The 20,686-nt window shown below is 41.8% G+C and overlaps 1 protein-coding gene across 4 annotated transcripts in view; it reads right to left on the bottom strand.

Moving 5' to 3' along the window:
- Positions 1-492: 492 nt before the first annotated feature.
- sclt1 (sodium channel and clathrin linker 1) overlaps positions 493-20,686 on the bottom strand; it is a 90,907-nt gene continuing 70,713 nt past the window's right edge. For 3 of the 4 annotated variants that reach the window (XM_080199864.1, XM_080199855.1, XM_080199878.1), the window contains 2 exons: positions 5,172-5,267; positions 493-1,108 (listed from right to left, as the gene is read on the bottom strand). In XM_080199864.1, coding sequence (XP_080055990.1) covers positions 1,037-1,108; positions 5,172-5,267 — 168 coding nt within the window. In that variant the 3' untranslated portion in view covers positions 493-1,036. Of the gene's footprint in view, positions 1,109-1,995; positions 2,273-5,171; positions 5,268-20,686 lie in introns of those variants that run through there. The other variant, XM_080199870.1, reaches the window with a different exon arrangement.

Genomic DNA, 20,686 nt, shown 5'->3' with positions numbered 1-20,686 from the left:
GGAGCATTACAATGTATTTTAATGTGTAAAAATTCTATTTACAACTTATTGCCAACAATGAATAAACTGCAGCAATAACCGTTTAAAAAAAAATGTGTCAAAACAAAAAATGCATTTTTTTTCACATTGAAAATGTTTATACAACATAGTAAAAGGAACAATGGCTGATAAAATACATTGCAAAATATACATTTACAAATATCTCCTCTCCAAAAATCAAACATTTGAGTATCAAAACATATTGAGACTAAGGGCTGCTGTCAAAAATTGTGATGTGGAGATGCCAGGGTAAACACAGTAAGAAGTCTCTCCACACCAGGTTAAAGTCCAACAAGTTTATTTGATAGTAAACCCACAAGCTTTCAGAAACACTGTTCCTTCGTCAGGTGTGTGGAGGCCTCTTTCCACACACCTCACGAAGGAACAGCATTTTCAAAAACTTGTGGGCTTACTATCAAATAAACTTGTTGGACTTTAACCTGGTGTTGGGAGACTTCTGACAGCAAGTAGTAAAATTTCGGAGAGGTTTTCAGTTTTTCAAAATAACATGATTGTTCAAGTGACTACACGTTCATTTCGTTATCAGTTTAAACAGTAAGATTTCAATTTGGTGAAATTCTAAAGTTTTTCAGGTCACAGTATTTATGTCTTTTTTTTAGGTATTAGCAATAATGTGATGTGAAAGATGAGCATATAGGTAACGGACACACATGATCAGAAAACCAAAACTGTAACACTGACCAGAATTCTCTGATTCAAAAATTTTACAAAGTTAATGATACAAAAATAATTCACTGATTTACAACTTTTATTTTTTTTTAAAAAAAGGGAGGACCAATCCCATATGTTGTAATCCATTCACCATCTATTATTCCATGTTAGGAGCTTTGTTCAAAAGGTATCTCATGTATGTAAACAATATCTTGTAACAGTGATAGATTTATTAGTACATTTCATGAGCTGACACCATTGCATGGGCTGGATATCCATTTGCATTTGGAGGCTGGGGGATGGACGGAACAATAGTATCAAGTACTCAATGGTTTAAAATGCTTTCCAGATCCAACATTGCCTCAGGTTTTCTTCTCTGATTTGTGACTCTACTGAGCTGTAGTAAAACAAAATGGAAAGCCATAATGCAATCTGGTCAGTTACTGACCTCCTCTCAATCAAAGTGATGGAAGGAGTCATCTCAAAGAAACAATTAAAAACCTGCTCACTGATCTTCAGTTTGGGTTTCAACAGGACCACATGATGCCAGATGCCATTGCAACCTTGGTCCAAATGTGGTCAAGAGCTGCATTCTAGAGGGAAGGGGAGAGTGACTGCCCTTGATATTGAGTTAACGTTCAACCAGGTGTGACACTAAGGAACCCAGTAAAACTGAAAGTCAATGGGGATCTGGATAAAGCTGTCCAATATCTAGCTGTACCAGCACAAATAAAGATAGTTGTGGTTGTTAAAGATATTTTCTTAGCCAGAGCACACTGTTGCAGGATTTCCTTAATACAGCACCATTGGCTAAAATCTCTGCAGCTATTTCATCAATGACTTGACCATAAGGTTAGAAGTGAGGATGTTCACTGATGATTGCAGTGTCCAGTTCCATTAGCAACTCCCCAGATAATGAGGCATCATGTGCCCCCATGTGACAATACCCAGGCTTGGACAGATTAGTGAAAGGTTACATTTGTACCTCAAGGATCATCTCCAACAGGACAGAGTCTAATCAGTCACCTCCCACAACATTCAATGGTGTTATCATGCTGAGATCACTACTGCACAGAAACTTAACTGGACCAGCCACTGATTACCGTGAATACTCATGATGATAAGTGGCTGGATTTTTTTGTGGTAAATGGCTCACCTCTTGACTCAGTAAAAAGTCTTAACAACATGCAAGCAAGTTATAATTATAATGGAATACTTATCCACTTGCTTGGATGAGTGCAACTTCAGCAACACTCAAAAAGCTCAAAATCTAGGATACAGCAATCCACTTCATCTGTAATCCTCCACCAGCTTAAACTTCACTCTCCCCATGACCAGTGTACAATGGTTGCAATGTACTATATGGGATGCACTGCAGCAACTTGCTAAGGCTTCTTCGACAGCACTTCCCAAACTTGTGATCTTTATTACCTGGCTGTGCAAGGGTAGTAACCATATAGTAATATACTTTCTTCAAGCTTTCCTCCAAGTTACATTCCATCGTGATTTGGGCATTGTTTTTTCTGCATCACTGGGTCAATATCCTGGATCTCTCCAACAGCTGTGGAATGCCACATAAATTGCAGAGTTTCAAGAGGGCAGCTCATCATCACCATCAAGGACATTTACCCAACAAGAGTGAAGGAATGGCAGTTTATGTCCAAGTTAGAATGGTGTGCATCTATGAGGTGAACCTGTAAGTGGGGATAATACCATGTGCCTGCTGCCTTTGAACTTCTAAATGGTAGAGGTTGAGAGTTTGGGAGGTTCTGTCGAAGAAGGTTTTGTGAGTTGCTGCAACATATCTGGCAGATAATACATAATGTAGGGCTAGGAAGATAATGCTGTCCTTGCCCATATCCCAAGAATGTACACATTTTTAAATCATATTATGATAAACTGGGTCAATTACATTTTCATATGAATGACCACACAATTGGAAAGTAACTGCTGAAAGCCCTCACTGTGAAAGACAATTCTGAGGTTAAAGATTAACAGGCTGGGAAAGGACAGGAATCAAAGTATACCTCTGTGTTGCAAATCACTTTGGACTGGTTTCAGGAAAATCAAATGACTAAAGGAACAGTGCAAAGTATACCCGTGAAGCAGGTTTTTTGTTTGTGTTAAAAGTTAAAAGGGAAAAATTCTGAGCTGTAGTTTAAAGTATAATTTCTCTACAAAAAGAGAGTTTTGTGCCTTTAGTTTGATTGTTAGTTAATGTCTTAAAAACATTATATCTTGAGTCATCCTTTTAACTTTCAACTGGAAAACATTTAAAGATATCAATCTCTATGGGGATTTTAACACCATTTTTAACCAGTTTACTACTCTTTTCCTTTCTAGTGGTGGTCCATGAGGATTTGTGTTGGAGCCTCAACTATTCATTGCATTTGATTTAAATAATGGGATAGAGCTATGAATCCAAATTTGTCAATGACACAAATATAAATGACATTTTACCCAATGTAGATGGAACAATGAAGTTGCAAAGAAATATTAAGATACATTAAATGAATGGGCAAAACTGCAGCAAATGGATTTCCATGTTGGATCTAAAGGAGTGAACAGGATACTTTCTAAATGATGAGAAGCTAGAAACAGGGAAGACTGAAACAGACTTAAAAGGTCCATGCTCAGATCATTGAAATCTCATGAACAGGCACAAAAATAATCAAAAAGGCTAATAAGATGCTTGACTTTATATCTAAAGGAATGCAACACATGGAGGTAAAAAAGTTACTCTGCAACTATATAATCCCCGATTAGACCATGCCTGGAACATTTATGAGCAGTTCTGGGCACCACACCTTTGGAAGGAGATATTGGTCGAGGAATGGGGTGTAGTGTAGATATACTGGAATTCTGGTTCCTATGGTTAAATGAAGAGTGATTACACAACCAAGGGTTGTATTCTCTGAAATCTGGAAGTTCACGGATGATTTGAACAAAGTTTAAGATATTGAAGGGAACAGGCAGGGTAAATAGAGGGAAATTACTTCTGCTGGTCAGGTAGATCCATAACTGGGAGGTATAATCTAAAATTTAAGAGCCAGGCTTTTCAGGAATTAGGAAACATGTTCCTTCAGAGCAGAAATTTTTCTTCTAGAAATAACAATCTATGTTTTCCTACCTATTAATTTTAAATCTGACATTGACACTTAGCCATAAGTCTCGATGGGTTTGGGGCAAAGGCATGTTAGGATACAGATCAGCTATGATGACACTTAATGGCTGAACATGCTCAAATTGCTAGATAGTTTACTTATGTTCCTATCTCATTTGTTAGTCTTTTCATTACTTTTAAGTACCAGGTGCTCTGGTTTCCTCCCATAATCCAGTTGATTGGCCATGTTAAATTGCCATTTAGTATCCCAGAATGAGGAGGTTGAGGGATTCCTCCATCTCCTATTAGCCTTAAGAAGGATGTGGCCAAATATAAAACTGCACAGTATTTAGTCGAAGGAATGAGACATTTATGTGAACAGCGATTTGCAGTCAGTCAGTCTTTGGAACATGCTTAAGAATTTTGTTTAAACGGGTGACAATATCCAGCCCCCTCAAATGACCAGGGTATGCCCTCAGAGTAAAAGGTGCAGGCTGCTATAATGCAGAAGGAGGCCATTGGATCCATCAAGTCTGCACCAATTACAACAGAGCATCCTATGCAGGCCCTATGCCTGATACCCCACGTATTTACCTCACTAATCCCCCTAACCCACATATCCTAGGACACCAAAGTACTGATCCTAATGTTTCCTCCTCGGATTTTACCTCCTCTCTTTCCAACCTTCTTCTAAAAAGAAATTTGGCACCTTTAAATGGTGGCACTGCTGAAATTTGCACCAATGCGGGTTGACTACAAAGAATAAGCATTTGTGCTGGAAATACAACCAACCTGGTCCACAGCCTGGATTCTCCAGTGCCACTGCAGTGAATGGAGTTTGGCTGAGTGCAGAAGATCAGAGAATCCTGCCCTTAGTAATAAGAAAATGGATATTTGATGTTACAAATGAAACAATGTGACGAAATAAGTCATCAACGTGAACGTTGAAAACCTATTTCCACAAAGAGCTTGTAACAAGTTCACATTTTATAGTAATCTTCCTATAGTCCATCATTTATAAAGCTCATATTCATCATTATTAACTGTTTATGGATTATTCATCACCTTGGTGGAACATCCTGACTAATGTTTATCACTGTTGGGTCAGGGTAAGGATGGAGTTGGGCTGGGGACAGTAACAAAAAGTATCAATTTAGTATTCTGAGGTTTACATTTTTGGACTGAGGGGTCATTTGAACCCTAGGACAAGATGTCAACTCCTTTGTGTCAACCCATTGTTCTCCAACTTGCTGAATCTCAGTTCAAAGCATTTCCATTGCTTAGAAACAAACATTTCAAACTCAAAAGACCACATACATCATCTGGCTAACAGTGCTAGTGATTGTTTTACATTTACCTCTTGAGAGGCTGTAGCTGCCCTGTGTTCTGAGTGAGTCAGACGCCTTTGAAGTCTGTTCATTTTTTCCTGATTTTCCAACATCTGTTTCTCATACTAGTCAAATGAGAATGAAAATGTGTAAAGATGGATTCCAACAAGAAAAATGAAGCAAAAGGCTCTCCTGTGACTTAATGTTTAAATTTATAAATTGAGGTAACCCGAACCAAAATTTTGAGCCCACATCCTCCCTGAGCATAAACAGGAACTCAGGCGCAAAATCCATGAGAGTTGGGAAACAGTATTCTCGACGGTGAGATCATATATCCCGATCAGTGATGTAAGAAGGTTCCCATGCAGAAAGGGTGGGAATCCAATTCCCACATTATAGGAAGGATTTGATTGCACTGGAGGGGGTGCAGAGGAGATTCACCAGGATGCTGCCTGGAAGGGAACATTTATGAAGAGAGGTCAGAGAAGCTCGGGTCATTTTCGTTGAAACAGAGAAGACGGAGAGGTAACCTAATCAAGGTGTTCAAGATTATGAGAGACATAGACAGAGTGGATATGGGGTAGCTGTTCCGCTTAGTTGAAGGGTCAGTCATGAGGGGATACAGATTCAAGGTGAGGGACAGGAGGTTTGGAAGGGATGTGAGGAAAATTTTTTTTTACCCATACGGTGGAGACGATCTGGAATGCAGTGCTTAAGAGGAGAGTTGCCTCACATCCTTTAAAAAGTACCTGGCATATCATAACATTTAGGGCTATGAGCCAACTGCTGGTGAATGGGATTAGATGGGAAGTCAGGTGTTTCTCACATACTGAGTGTAGACTCAATGGGGCGAAGGGCCCCTTCTGTGTTGTATGATTCTATAAATCTCATTTAAATGCATTTTCCTAAATTGAATATTAACAGGCCAGCCTGCCATATGATCTCTCCACAACCCCTCTCTCCCCCCCCACCCCTTTCACTAAGTATTCAAAAAGGTTCATAATAGGTATTTAAAGATGGGATTCAGTTGAGGGGAGCCTGGAGAGGGTGCCACGGTAAGTACAGCCCCTGGGGAGACAAGGACATGCCTGGGAAATAGGAGTGGCAACCTCTGCTATGGGTGGGTCCCCTTGTGTGTTGGGAAGGCAGGGACTTGCTGTGAAGTGAGGGGAGGGGGAAGAGAGACTTGGCTGTGACGCTGCCATGATGGTGATAGTTGGGGAGGGGTGGGATGTGGGAAAGAGTCCCTGATACTTGTGCAATTGAGGGAGCCCACGATGATTGTGCAGTTCAGAAGAAGCAGGGGGTGGGGTAGGGAACCTCCAATAATTGTGTGGCTGTGGATGGAGGGAGAGCCCCCAATACTTGTGGGGTGGGAGAGCCCTTGATTTTTGAACAATTTGCAGCAGGGGATGTTGCATGACACCCCAGTGCTGGTTCCACCGAGTCCCACCCCACAGAGACAGCACAAACCACATCCTAGAATGCTTAGAGTGGCTGAAAAACTCAGCTGTGCTGGTTCTCTGTCAGAGCCTCTCTGACAAATTATGACAAAATCCTGCTCATAGAATGAAAAATATAGTGGTCCCTGCAAGAGAAAAAAAATATACTGACCCCAAAACTGCAGGAAAAATAAAGGCATGCTCAGGCAGTCACCATTATTAGTGTTTTAAAAATCCAGAAATTTATGATGTTTAAAAATAAGTCTCAAGTTCCAATTCACCATAAAATTAGAAATCATAGAAATCTTACAGTGCAGAAAGAGGCCATTTGGCCCATTGAGTCTGCACTGACCACAATCCCACCCAGGCCCTACCTCCATATCCCTAAACATTTACCCGCTAATCCCTCTAACCTATGCATGTCAGGACACTAAGGGGCAATTTTAGCATAGCTAATAAACCTAACCCGCACATCTTTGGACTCTGGGAGGAAACCGGAGCATCTGGAGGAAACCCACGCAGACATGAGGAGAATGTGCAAACTCCACACAGTGACCCGAGCCGGGAATTGAACCCAGGTCGCTGGAGCTGCACAGCAGCAGTGCTAGCCACTGTGCTATTGTGCTGCCCACAAAATTGCTGCTCCAGTGTCAGCCTTGCCTGAACCAGAAACAAATTACCATCTTGCAACAAATCTCCCTTGTGAATGAAGAAATTGCTGGGTTTGCACCAATGTGGATTACACTTGCTGTAGCCACTTAGGGCTGGTAATTCATGTTGTGAGGACCCTGTTAATGACTTGACTTATGCTTCAACCACTCTACCATTTCGTTGTTCCCCTTCTAGGCACCACCACCTCCCCCCTCAACCTCCCTCCCAAGGTTGAGTATCACTCCTGCAGGTAGTAATAACTTGCTCCTAGTCTGTTAAAAATATTTTAGTTGTCCTTTAGAAAATTCTTCTCAGTTTCTTTCTCTTGGTCAAACCACTCTAGTTTTCCTTTTCTTTATTTATCTTTCGTCTAATTTAACTCTGATTCACCCTATTTCCTTCCCTGTTATTTGGTTGTTTACTTTCTCTGTCCTTTTACTTTCATTGCTAAATGAGGCAGACCATAGGAACCCCAATGTCCATGGAGTCTCAGATGCCGCATTATCCTCTTGTCAATTTGCATTTCCAGAATTGTACAAAGATAAGGACGAGATCAAAAAATCTAACTCACTTTGAGATGTGTCACATCAGCAGTTTCTGGGCCAATATGTATTTTGCAGATAATTAACTTTTCTGACTGTGCCCATAAGCAGCAATTCTAATGCATTATTCTTGTAAAACAAAGTCTCAGGGACAAATGAACTGAAGGCAAGTGTGTAAATTTAACCTCCATTCAGCAAATATCAAACTAAAACAACATTTGAAGCGTTAATTACAAACTGAAGAGAAAATACCCAGATTTTTTTTCTCATCCTCCCCCACCTCTTTACTCATTTCCTGGTGATCATTTCCATCTGCTCAAAGGACAAATCACTTTTCCCAATTTTAACCATTTGAGAGTTTGTTGCTGAACACCAGGTAACATTTTAAGAAACCAAGGCGAGAGCCTCACGTGAGTAAAATGTTACCACAAGAATTAGTATTTTCTTCTTTGTAACACGCTTAAAGAAACTTTAAGAAAATTACAAATTAATTCAGAAAATCTTTAAACTTTGTCCTCTACATGGAATTTCAAAATGTTAAACATCAGACAATTTTGAGCAGTATGGTGGCACAGTGGTTAGTATTGCTACCTCAGTGCCAGGAACCCAGGTTGATTGCAGCCTCAGGGATTATCTGTGTGGAGTTTGCACAATCTCCTTGTGTCTGCATGGGTTTCTCTTAGTGCACTGGTTTCTTCCCACAGTCCACAGATGTGCAGGTTAGATAAATTGACCATGCTAAATTGCCCCTTAGTGTCAGGGGATTAGCAGGATAAATACATGGCATTATGTCGATAGCACCTGGGTGGGATGATTGTTGTTGGTGCAGATTCAATGGACAAATGGCCTCCTCCTGCATTATAGGGATTCTAAGATGATATATCCCCAAAAATTAATACATTCCAGACAATAATAAAATGTACTGTGAACATTCACAGTTCTGCTTACTGTTTAAGATTAGATGGTAGCATGAAAATAAATCTTTCACTTATTCAGAAACAGCATGAAGCAAAATGCATGGATACACTGAGAATATTTAAAAAGTTAATGACTCCACTACTTCTACCTGAAGAAAGCAGGGTTATAATACTGCAAAACTTGACCTTTAAACTTTAAAATTTAAAAGGATTTAATGTTCAAATTAAAAGGTAATAAAATAAGAGCAAGAACAAAAAATGCAAAATGTGAAAACAGCAACTAAGTTCCCTACCAGAGGGTCTTCCCTTAGCCTTTGACAGAAAGCATGTTCCATACTCTACCACAGTGAAGCCAAACATAGATCATGTTCTGAAAAGTCTGCATGGCTACTCCATTTTGTGCCAATCTGTAGAGCACATGCCTCTTCCAACTTATGCCGTAAAGGCATGTGTACTCATTAAAGTAGCTGCTCTTTATAGAAATTAGCAGATGGCCTGCCTATCAGCAGAGGGAATGAAAAAAATGGGAGCTCAGTGGGTGAACGATGCCATCTACTAAGAAGTGAAAGTGTGCATAAAGTATTTAAAGTAGCTTTTTTCTTCCCCACATTCAGCAGCGCATCTCTCAGCAAATATATTGGTATTAAAGAAAGGAATCTCATCAGAGGGCATGTCGTCCAAACAGCATATTACAAATATGCCAGTTCTTCAATAACTCTTCTTATAAATACTATCAATAAACACCTGGTTGCTTTCTGTATTTTTGTTTACACTTTTTAAAAGTGGTTCAGGGCATGCTCAGTTACTAACCTTTTACTGTAGTCAGCTAAACCTCCCAAAGCCAAAAGATCACCGATTAACCCTCTGGCTTTCAGAGCCTAACCACTGCCCTTAATTTGACAGGGAAGTTGATTCCATGTAAATTAAAGGAGTGCCTTGGCCAAATTTAAAGATCTGTGACGTTCTGCAAGGCATGGAAACCTGCAGAAGATCCTGGTTCCCTTCCCTCTGGTAAAAATTCAGTGCATAAAGTGGGAGTCAGGTTCTAAATCAGAATTGTGAAGACAGGATGAAGTGCAGAAATAATCTTGTTCTCATGGAAGTGAGAGACAACCTTGACCAGTTCGATTTGTGAAGCTTTGGAACGTGGCAAGGTCCTGCCAAAAAGCTGCTTCTTGACTAGAAGCTCTCATGAATAATACACCTAAATATGGGGTGACCTTATGTCAGCACAAACCAACATCGGAAATTACTTTTAAAGATTTTCCTTTTCCTCAGGACATGGTTCAACCCTGATTCAACTTCAATGGTCAACGTATGAGGCAGAATGCAAATTAAGGGAGAAACTGCATTGGAAAGAAATGAAATAAACATAATGACAACCAGGTGAGATATGCATCATGAATTGCGCAAAGCCAGTAATTTATGTGGGTTTTTTCCCCGCTTCATAAAATGCCAAACAAAATGCTTGACAGTTTGATTAAAGCCAGCTGAAAGAATGCAAGGCTTCTTCAACCTTCTATTAAATTTCCACTGTTAAGATGGAGACGAATAGCTGAATTTTCAACTGTGCACTGATGCACATTTTGTTGCACAAACTTTCTTTTGGACAAAAACTTATTTTCATCCCCATTATGGGCACTAGTATCATTTTCCTTTAGCCTTTCTGTAGATTGGGAATAATGCGCAAATTTGCTGTGGTCAAGCTCTCCACTTCAAATTGGGGGGGGGTGGGGAAGCAGTAGTGCAAAAAAAAAATCAGATTTCCTCTTGCACACATTTTCACCTTGTGATGTGAGTTTTTTGAAGCCCATGAAAAGCACACCAACTTAGAGAGAGCCTGAAGAAAATGGAAAGCCTGCTGAATAGGCAGAAACATTATTAAAGCTAACCATAAAATGATTTCACATCTTCAAATGCCACTATTAGGTGTATTGTAAATGTGTTTTTACTGCAGTGATTTCTCACAGGGATGTCTTTCAAAAAGCAAGTTGAATCTCATTATGAAACTTTTCCAATGAAGGTACCATAATGCAGTGAAAAATGTTCTCATAATTAGTTGCTGTGTCAGGCTCCGACTGAAAACCAGCCTGTATTTCTCCAGACACAGCTGAGTTTTCAGACCAGATATTCAGCCACTCAACAGAAAAAAATCTGGGGGTGTGATTTACACTGTCAGTTTGGAGGGGTGGAGCCTGATAAAACCAGCTCCAGAGACCAAGATACCATTGTTAAAACACTATTTACACTTGTGACGAATGCACAGTGAAATCGCCCCTTCCGTCTCAGAGTACTTTATTTTTTGAACAACTGTGGCTGCTGTGAATGCTTGGCTGACTTTAAAGTGCTAAGGGGATTCAGAACAGTAGGTATTCATTTATCTAAGAACGAATGACAATTTTAAGAGGTCATATAATGAGATTGTGCCTTTGACAGGCTTCTTGTTTGTTGATGCAAGATAATAGGATTACAAGTATTAGTTTTTTTTCCCACTTTGCTCATTGTCAACAATTTGTGTGTTTGATGGAGTTTTTTATTAGATAGTGAGAAGTTTATACTTTTCCCCAAGGAATATAAAATATTTTCAATTGATAATGCACGGAATTAGAGAACATACATAGTGGATGTCAGGTGAAGGGCTATGGAGGATACATGGAAGAGATAAGTCATGGCAGGAGTGGGAAAAACAGAAAAGGTTGAGAGGCGCAGTTTAGAGGAACTATGTTGACATTGCTGAGAACTGAGAAGGACCTTCGCACCAGTCTGCCTCTGCACTCCTCATACACTGGTTTCCTGCTCACAACTGGAAACCCAAACCGTCAGTTAGGAACACTGTTTGCAAACCATGGAATGGCCCAACTTGCAAAACATGCTCCCAAACTGGAAGTTTCAGCCCAAAGTCTTCCACAATTCAGGTACAGAAAATGTAATAATACTCTTGCCAATAAGCCCAGGTTTATTGTATATACTAAAGTTTGAACATGTCATAATTCAAACACAAAGGACAATTTTTAAATATTTTGCAGCAATCAGCATTAGCCATTTTGAATCATTACCAAATCACTCCACTGTAAACACTGCTGACTGGTAATTTCTGTTGTCCTGGATGGTAGTTGGCTGATGTTCGAGCAAGAAAATTTGACAACCTAATGAGGCACTTCCTTCCGGATATTGTTGTGAAAATCTGGTTCATGGTTTATGTTTTAGAATACATGTCTTTTAATTTTGAAATTAAAGTATTACAGACAAGATAAACTGATAGAGAAACTGGAGTTGATTACACTTTGTTCATCTTCAAGATCAAAAGGTATGAAAGCCACCAACAATAAGGTTTTTTTCAAAATCTTTGGATAGTAGTGCCAGAAGGTCTGCCCTTACTTCAATAAGAGATTCAATAAGAGAAATGATGTATGTAATTTTCAGATAAAAGGAAGCTGAAAGCAGTTTTTTTAAAAATGGGGTTTCTTTGTAGACCCATGGAATCTGGAGAAAGGGTTGTAAAACTCAATTAGTGATATAAATTATTTAGAATTACAGAATCAAAGAGTAGTGTGGAAAGTAAAATAATAATTTACCTTTCTGTTTGAGAAGAACCCATAGCATGCCAAGTTGTCATACAGAGAGGATGTAGGGATGGGAGGTTTCTTTGTTTAATTTATATCTGTATGTTTGCTGACAAAAGCAAACAAACAAACAATTTAGTTTGGGAACAGAAGGAGGCAGGTGTAGCTTTGCTTTGTTGTAGACTGCATCTCATCAGAATGAGGGAACCAATACAGATAATGTTAGGCCTGCATTTCAAGCTGAAAAAAATACAAATGTCATTATTCACCCCACTGCATGTGGGTGAGGCTCTCAGTTTGGATTTTGTAAGGGAAAAGCAATTAGAAGATTTCTCTAGTTTTCAGCTAGTGGGAGAAATCTACAGTGGTCCTTACATAGCCTTGTGGCAGAAAGCAGCCAGCAAAGTTAGCTTGGAAAACTGTGGGAAGGCAGTTGAACATCTGCCAGCAATTTGGGGGGGCAGGGAGAGGGGGGGCATCTATAAAGAAAAGGCGAGGGGTCACCTAGCCAAAAAAGCTAATGGAAAGAACCCCACAGAATGTGACCTTGGGGAATAGCTGGAACACCAAGCAGAGTTTTGGTCGCCGCACTTACGCAAGGATATTTTGGCCTTGGAGGGAGTGCAGAGGAGGTTTACTAGGCTGATACCAGAGTTGAGGGGGTTGAGCTATGAGGAGAGGCTGAATAAACTAGGCTTGTACTCGTTAGAGTTTAGAAGAATGAGGGGAGATCTCATTGAGACGTATAAGATGATGAATGGGATGGATAGGATAGAGGTGGAGAGACTCTTCCCGCTCAGAAAGGACAGTAGGACTAGGGGGCACAGCCTCAAGATAAAGGGGGGGCGGTTTAGAACAGAGTTGAGGAGGAACTTCTTCACTCAAAGGGTGGTGAATCTCTGGAATTCTCTGCCCGTTGAAGTGGTGGAGGCTGCCTCGCTAAATATTTTTAAGAGGCGGGTTGATGGGTTTTTGACAAGCGAGGGGAAAAGGGTTATGGGGAGAGGGCGGGAATGTGGAACTGAGCCACGACAGATCAGCCATGATCTTATTGAATGGCGGGACAGGCTCGAAGGGCTAGATGGCCTACTCCTGCTCCTATTTCTTATGTTCTTATGTTCTTAGAATTCAAGTGGCCTATTTTTACGTTAGCCCCAGAAAAAGTGAATGAAACTTCAAAATTTTAGAAGGTTAGGGAATTCTGTGGGGAGTAATAAAAGAACAGGCTTTATAGCACAAGTCTTTGTAATTTATAGTGTTACATTAACAGTGCTTGCTTTGTTTATTTTCTCTTTTTTGTATAAAGACTATTGTTTAAAAGCATGAAAGCTTTGGGGTAATTTTGTTAGTTAATTGCTGGGTGTTTGGATTTCTTCTTTAAATGCCAACAGTCCCCAACATATCATGCTTTATTTCCAGTGACGACACTTGCCAAAGTTATTGATCATGTGGAAGGGAAAAAATTAAGTGCATTAGGAAGCTAAGCTTCAACACAAGCTCTTCCAGCTTGCAGGATTATATTAATGTTGAGAATTTTACAGATGAATTATCTTAATTGCTTTGTGATGTCAAGTGTATTCTGTGTAGTGAAGCAAGGAGTTACAGAAAAGTATCCTATTGCTTTTTCTCAACACATGCATGGCTTACAGTACACCCATTTCCAAAAGGAACCAAAAGTTTTACAAATTGCTGATCAAATGTACCGAGAAATTTTAATTGACTTAATGAGACAAATTAGTATATAAATATAGACAAGTTTACAGATTGGGTCATGGACTGAACATTTTTGAATAGAGTGCAGACACAGAAGATAAATTAGCTGAAGTTTAACTAGTTTTCACCAGTATTAGTTGGTATTGCAAAGCATGCTTTTTAGCTATAATATAGTAGACCATCTCATGCAGGCAAGGGAGAAATGCAATTATTCTGGGGCCCACTTTTTGAACTGGCATTTCATAAACATCACTAGTGACTTTTCCTGGAAAGAGACTTAATCCAATGGTCACAAGCTATACTCTATAGAATGGGTATGACTCAATTTCATAATTGATCTAGTTCAGTCTAAGAATCAAGAACTGCTATCAACGGAACCAAACTAGAAAAGGGAAACAGTGAAAAAGCTCAGCAGAAGCCATTAGTTATCATTTTGCAGCAAGCATAAAATATGGGAATGCCATGCTGAATGTGAAAATATTACCATGTGTTATATGATAAATGCTTACATACACACTGCAGAACAAGTTATTTGCATAATGTTAATCTTATCAGACATTAAAAAATGCAATTGTTTGTATCAAAGAAATGCACTGAAGTGATAACACCAAAGCAAACTATTAATCCCAACCAGTCCATAGTGGTGTTTATTTTCTTGTTCAGTAAAAAAGAAATTATACTTTGCTAACCTGTATCCTTTATTTGCTCACCCTTCAATCGACGTAGCGAACTGAATCTTCAAAGCTGACGTACACCGAACTCTCCCATGGCTCCACTGGAAGGTTCAATGGCAGGAGGGGGCAAGAATTTGGTGCGAGTCCAAAAATTGGTTTCATGCTGCTACGAATTTCCCACAGGACCTTCCAATGCGGCCCACTGCTGCAGATTGGAAAATCCACTGGAGACCCACATAAAACTGATCTGCATCCCACTAACGGAATGACGATGAAGGCCCAATCGGAATCTTTCACCCAGGCCCGATTCTCCAGGACAGCAGCAGGAAAACATGCTGGTCCAGAACATTTCTAAAATAATGTGGTAAGCAGGAGTTAAGACTCATCTGGACAATTCCCAGGGCTGTCTCCAGTGTTCAGAATAAAGGCAGCCAGCAACTCTGGATCTTGGAAACTGCAGCAGTGGATGGAAGAGAATCACAGGCGAATCTTCCTGATTCAGTGTCATTGAGGTCCAACTTCTAGCCTCAGAGTGCTCTTGGAAATTCATCTTTTGTAGGATGACACCTTTCTTCAATGGTGGGTTAATGATGTTGGTGTCTTTTCAACATGGTACCCAGATATATTAGTGGAACTTGCACCATCACGCCTGCCTTGCCACAGAATATGGCGTCAAACCCTTGGGCACATAATTAATGAGGTCAGGGCTGGATAATATGGCAAGATTTACAGCTGGCCTCTGCAGCAGGAACCAGATCATATTCCCACCCTCACTGGGTGGAATTCTCCCAGCTGGGACTTAGTTTCAAGCTCAACCACTGACAATTGAAATTTCAGTGGAAAGAAGTTTCTCCTGTTTTTATTACCATACATGAGAAGCAGTCTGCTGTCTATACTATCTCATCCTTCCATCATTTTAGCACTTCTAGCATATTGCCCTAAAATCCGTATTGTTTAACTGAAAGGATCCAACTCTTCATACATCTGTCTTGGTACTTTTATTTTCTTACACTAGGCAACATCCTAGTGAACCAAAGTTTTGAGCCTAACACTGCACACAGAGGTCCCGAGATTTTACATGGGCTCACTAATTCCTCTTGGATTTTGTATTCTATATCTTCTGTAGTAGAATGTGGAATTCTACTGGCTTTTTTCACTTAGCTACCAGAGTTGCTGTCTCTGTCTGTAAACCTGTACCCTCAAGTTCCTCTAGTCTCCCACTTCTATTCAAGGTATAATTGCCACTGTTAATCTTTTTACCTAAATGCACCATATCATGTTCGAATTAAGAGGTTTATACGTTTATGTTTCGGGACTCTGACTTTAATTTCAGGTAAAATGAAGGGGGTCAAGGAACCTGTTCTGAAGTCTGACTAACAGCAAGTCTCTGCATGGAATGAGTGTACAAGGGAGGATGGGGCTGGGGACAAGAGAAAAAATTATTTTACTGGGAAAAAAGTGCAAGGTTTACATTTGGAGACAATGGTAGCAGTCTGTGTGTTAACAGCAGTTAGACCGAAAGTCCCCAAAGTCCTGGGAAAACTGTCCATTACTTCCAAGATAATAGAAAGTTGGGGTCTCAACGATAGTCAGCATACTTTCCTGGATACATGCGCCGAATTTCACATCAATATGGAAATTGGAAGGGTTTCTACGATATCCTGAAAACTCTCAAAGATAAATCTGACAGGATCTGGGAGAAAGAAAGAGAGCAGATAGAGGTCAAACATTTCTGTGGTTCACAACAGAGGAGTGTGGATGAGAGCTCGCTTTCAGTTTGGAAAGACTAAATGAGGAATGAAAATGATGCTGGAAGTTTTGCCTGGTTTTAATTATAGGATGAAGTCACCAGGAAAACTCATTGTGAAAGACAGTTCTGGAATTAAATTTTTCAGGTTGGGAAAGGAAAAGATTGGAAATAAATCACTGGGAGCTAAGGACCATTTTGGACTGGTTCTGGGAGAACTGAATGTTTACTTAAAGGAAATTGCAACATATACTGATAGAAGATTTTATTTTGGTTATATTAAGGGCCCGATCATTGTCTGGTGGTGGTGGTGCTGGGGTGGGGAAGCTGATCATCGTCTGGTGGTGGGGAGGGGGAGGCAGATGAGATGTTCCTCTGGGAGGGGAGGGGGGAGTGAGGCCAGACCATTCTCTTGGGTGGGGGGGGAGCGGGCGGTGGGTAAGTTGTATCTCGGAAGGGGGGTCCGTTGCCACTCTGCAGGCGATTGGTGGGGAGAAGGTGCACAGGGGTGGCGGTTGGTCTGGGTAGTGAGGGGGGGGGGGGTGGGGTTTGTGGAGGAGGAATGCAGGGTGGACTTGTCAAGGAGAGAGAGCGCAACAAGGGACCAATCATGGAAGAGGAATGTGGGTAGGAGCTTGCACCGGGACTGAAAGGACCAAACGGTGCAGATTTGAAATGTTGTTGGAAGATTTGCCTAGCTTGCACTTGAGGGCAGATCTCCAGAGAAAACCGTCACCATGAAACACAGTTCTGGGCTAGAAAAAACAAGAATGGAAGTAGATCCTTGAGAGCTAAAAATCATCCCTCCCACTACCCAGACCAACCACCATCCCTGCCCTCCCCCCCGCCCCCAACTGATCACCTGCAGAGTGGCAAAAGACTCTCGAGCTGCTTTTTGCGGCTTGGGAGCAATCCGACACGGGCGCGCTTTTTCTAATTTTTTTCAAACTGTATGCACAGTTCAAAGGTCCGATCGTTCCGAAAGCACTAAGCTCTGCCCACAGTGCAAAAATTAGACCAGAGCTGGAAAAAGCACATGGGCACGCTGCTAAGGGGATTTCGGGCTCAGATCTGTATTATGCCCGGATCTAGCCCTTAGACTCCAAATGGTAAAAATCGGGCCCTAAAAGTTCTGTCCGTTGTTTAAAGTATAAACCGCCTACAAAAATAGTTTTAGTCTGTTAGAATTAACATCTTAAAATGTGAAATCCTGTTCTGTCATCCATTCTGACTCCTCAAAGCCTGTTTATCACCTACAAAGGCACAAATCATGAGTGTGATGGAAGACTCGCCATTTGTCTGAATGAGTGCAGCTCCAATAAACTCAAGAAGCATGACATTATCCAGGAAAAAGCAGTCAGTTTGATTCACAATACATCCACAAATTTTCACTCCCTCCACTATCAATCCAGGATGCATTATAGGAACTCACCAAGGTTCCTCTGGCAGCAACTTCCAAACCCATGACCACTATCATCTGGAAGGACAAGGGCTGCAGACACATGGGAAGACCACACTACCTGCAAGATCCCCTCCAAGCCACACAGCATCCTGACTTGGAACTAGATCACCATCCTTTCATGTCACTGGTTCAAAATTGTCTCTAACAACCAAGTGGGTATACCTCTGGGACTGCAGTGGTTCAAGAAGATAGTTCATCATAAGAACATAAGAAATAGGAGCAGGAGTAGGCCATCTAGCCCTTCGAGCCTGCCCCACCATTCAATAAGATCATGGCTGATCTGTCGTGGCTCAGTTCCACATTCCCGCCCTCTCCCCATAACCCTTAATCCCCTTGCTTATCAAAAACCCATCAACCCACGTCTTAAAAATATTTAGCGAGGCAGCCTCCACCACTTCAACGGGCAGAGAATTCCAGAGATTCACCATCCTTTGAGTGAAGAAGTTCCTCCTCAACTCCGTTCTAAACCACACCCCCCCCCGCCTTTATCTTGAGGCTGTCCCCCTAGTCCTACTGTCCTTTCTGAGCGGGAAGAGTCTCTCCACCTCTATTCTATCCATCCCATTCATAATCTTATTCATCTCAATGAGATCTCCCCTCATTCTTCTAAACTCTAACGAGTACAAGCCTAGTTTATTCAGCCTCTCCTCATAGCTCAACCCTGGTATCAGCCTAGTAAACCTCCTCTGCACTCCCTCCAAGGCCAAAATATCCTTGCGTAAGTGCGGCGACCAAAACTGCACACAGTACTCCAGCTGCGGCCTCACCAATGCCCTATACAGCTGCAGCAAGACCTCCCTACTTTTATATTCAATCCCCCTCGCTATGAAGGCCAGCATCCCATTAGCCTTCCTGACCACCTGCTGCACCTGCAGGCTGGGTTTTTGCGACTCATGCACAAGGACCCCGAGGTCCCTCTGCACCGTCACCTGCTGCAGTTTTTCGCCCAGAAAGAAATACTCCTTCCTACCATTATTCCTACCAAAGTGGACCACCTCGCACTTGCCAACATTAAATTCCATTTGCCAGTTCCTGGCCCATTCGCCCAGCCTATCTAGATCCTTCTGCAGACTCTCCACACCCTCCGCGCAATTTGCCGTTCCACCAATCTTGGTGTCATCAGCAAATTTCGACACCATACACTCGGTTCCCTCCTCCAGATCATCTATATAAATGGTAAATAGCTGAGGCCCCAGCACCGACCCCTGGGGCACTCCACTAGTCACCAACCGCCAATCCGAATAGCACCCATTGACCCCCACTCTCTGCCTCCTATTTGACAACCAATCCTCTATCCACGCTAACACCCTACCCCAACTCCATGCCCCCTTACCTTCTGCAATAACCTCTTGTGAGGTACCTTGTCAAACACCTTCTGAAAATCAAGAAAGACCACATCCACCGGCTCTCCTCTATCCACCGCCCTAGACACATCCTCATAGAACTCCGATAAATTTGTCAGACACGACTTCCCCTTAACGAAACCGTGCTGCGTCTGCTCTATCAAGCAATTCCCCTCAAGATGCCTCGCTATTTCCTCCTTGATGACGGATTCTAACATTTTACCTACAACAGACGTTAAACTAACCGGCCTATAATTCCCTGCCTTTTGCCTGCCACCCTTCTTAAACAACGGCGTAACATTAGCCGTTTTCCAATCGTCCGGCACTTCCCCGGAATCCAGCGACGTTTGGAAAATAACCACCAAGGCATCCACTATCACCTCCGCCATTTCTTTCAGAACCCTCGGATGCATTCCATCCGGTCCTGGGAACTTGTCCACAATCAGTCCCTCCAGTCTGTCGAGCACCGCCTCTCTAGTAACAATAATGTCATTGAGACCCTCCAGTGCTACCACCTTTCCATCGCTAACACCCAGCAAATTATTCACGTCCTCCTCCGTGAAGACCGAAATAAAAAAGTTATTCAAGACCTCAGCCATTTCCCCATCCCCTACCACTAAGTCCCCCTTCTCATCCTCTAAGGGTCCAACGTTCACCCTAGCCAGCCTCTTCCTTTTTATATATTTATAAAAACTTTTGCTATCCTTTTTTATATTTAGCGCTAGCCCAGCTTCATAGTTTCTCCTACCCTTCTTTATCAACTTCTTTGTCAATCTTTGTTGACATTTAAACCTCTCCCAATCCTCTTCTCGCCCACTACTCTTAGCTACTCTAAACGCCTCCGCTTTTAATTTAACACTTTCCTTCACCTCCTTCGTTATCCACGGCTTATTACCTCTCCTCCTACGGTCCTTTTTAACCATCAGAATAAATTTCTGCCGAGCACCAAGAAGGACCTCCTTAAAGATCCTCCACTGCTCTTCAGCAGACCTACCTTCCAACGCGCTCCCCCAGTCAACATTCGCCAATTCTTCTCTCATCCTACCGTACTCCCCTCTGTTCAAACAAAGGGCGCGTGTCCGGGAACCCACTTTCTCCTCCTCCATCTGCACCAGAAACTCCACCATGCAATGATCACTCTCCCCAAGAGGATCCTTCACCACAAGGTCCCTAATTCTACCCGCCTCATTACATAACACCAGATCCAAGATAGCTCGCTCCCTCGTCGGCTCCAACACACACTGTTCAAGGAAACTATCCCGGCAGCATTCCAAGAACTCCTCCTCGAGCCCACCGCGTCCAACATGGGTCGGCCAATCAATATGTAGATTGAAATCCCCCACCATTATCGCCGTTCCATTCCTGCAAGCCGCACTTATTTGCGCGTTAACAGCCCGCCCCGCCTCCAGATCATTATTCGGGGGCCTATAGACGACACCCACCAGCGTCTTCCTCCCTTTGCTGTTCCTAATCTCCACCCACAACAATTC

Source organism: Carcharhinus amblyrhynchos, chromosome 1 (genome assembly GCF_965287045.1).
Source record: "Carcharhinus amblyrhynchos chromosome 1, sCarAmb.v2.hapA, whole genome shotgun sequence".
NCBI classification, from domain to species: domain Eukaryota; kingdom Metazoa; phylum Chordata; class Chondrichthyes; order Carcharhiniformes; family Carcharhinidae; genus Carcharhinus; species Carcharhinus amblyrhynchos.
The sequence above is the reverse complement of the archived record's forward strand: the minus strand, read 5'-3'. Positions and strand labels throughout refer to the sequence as shown.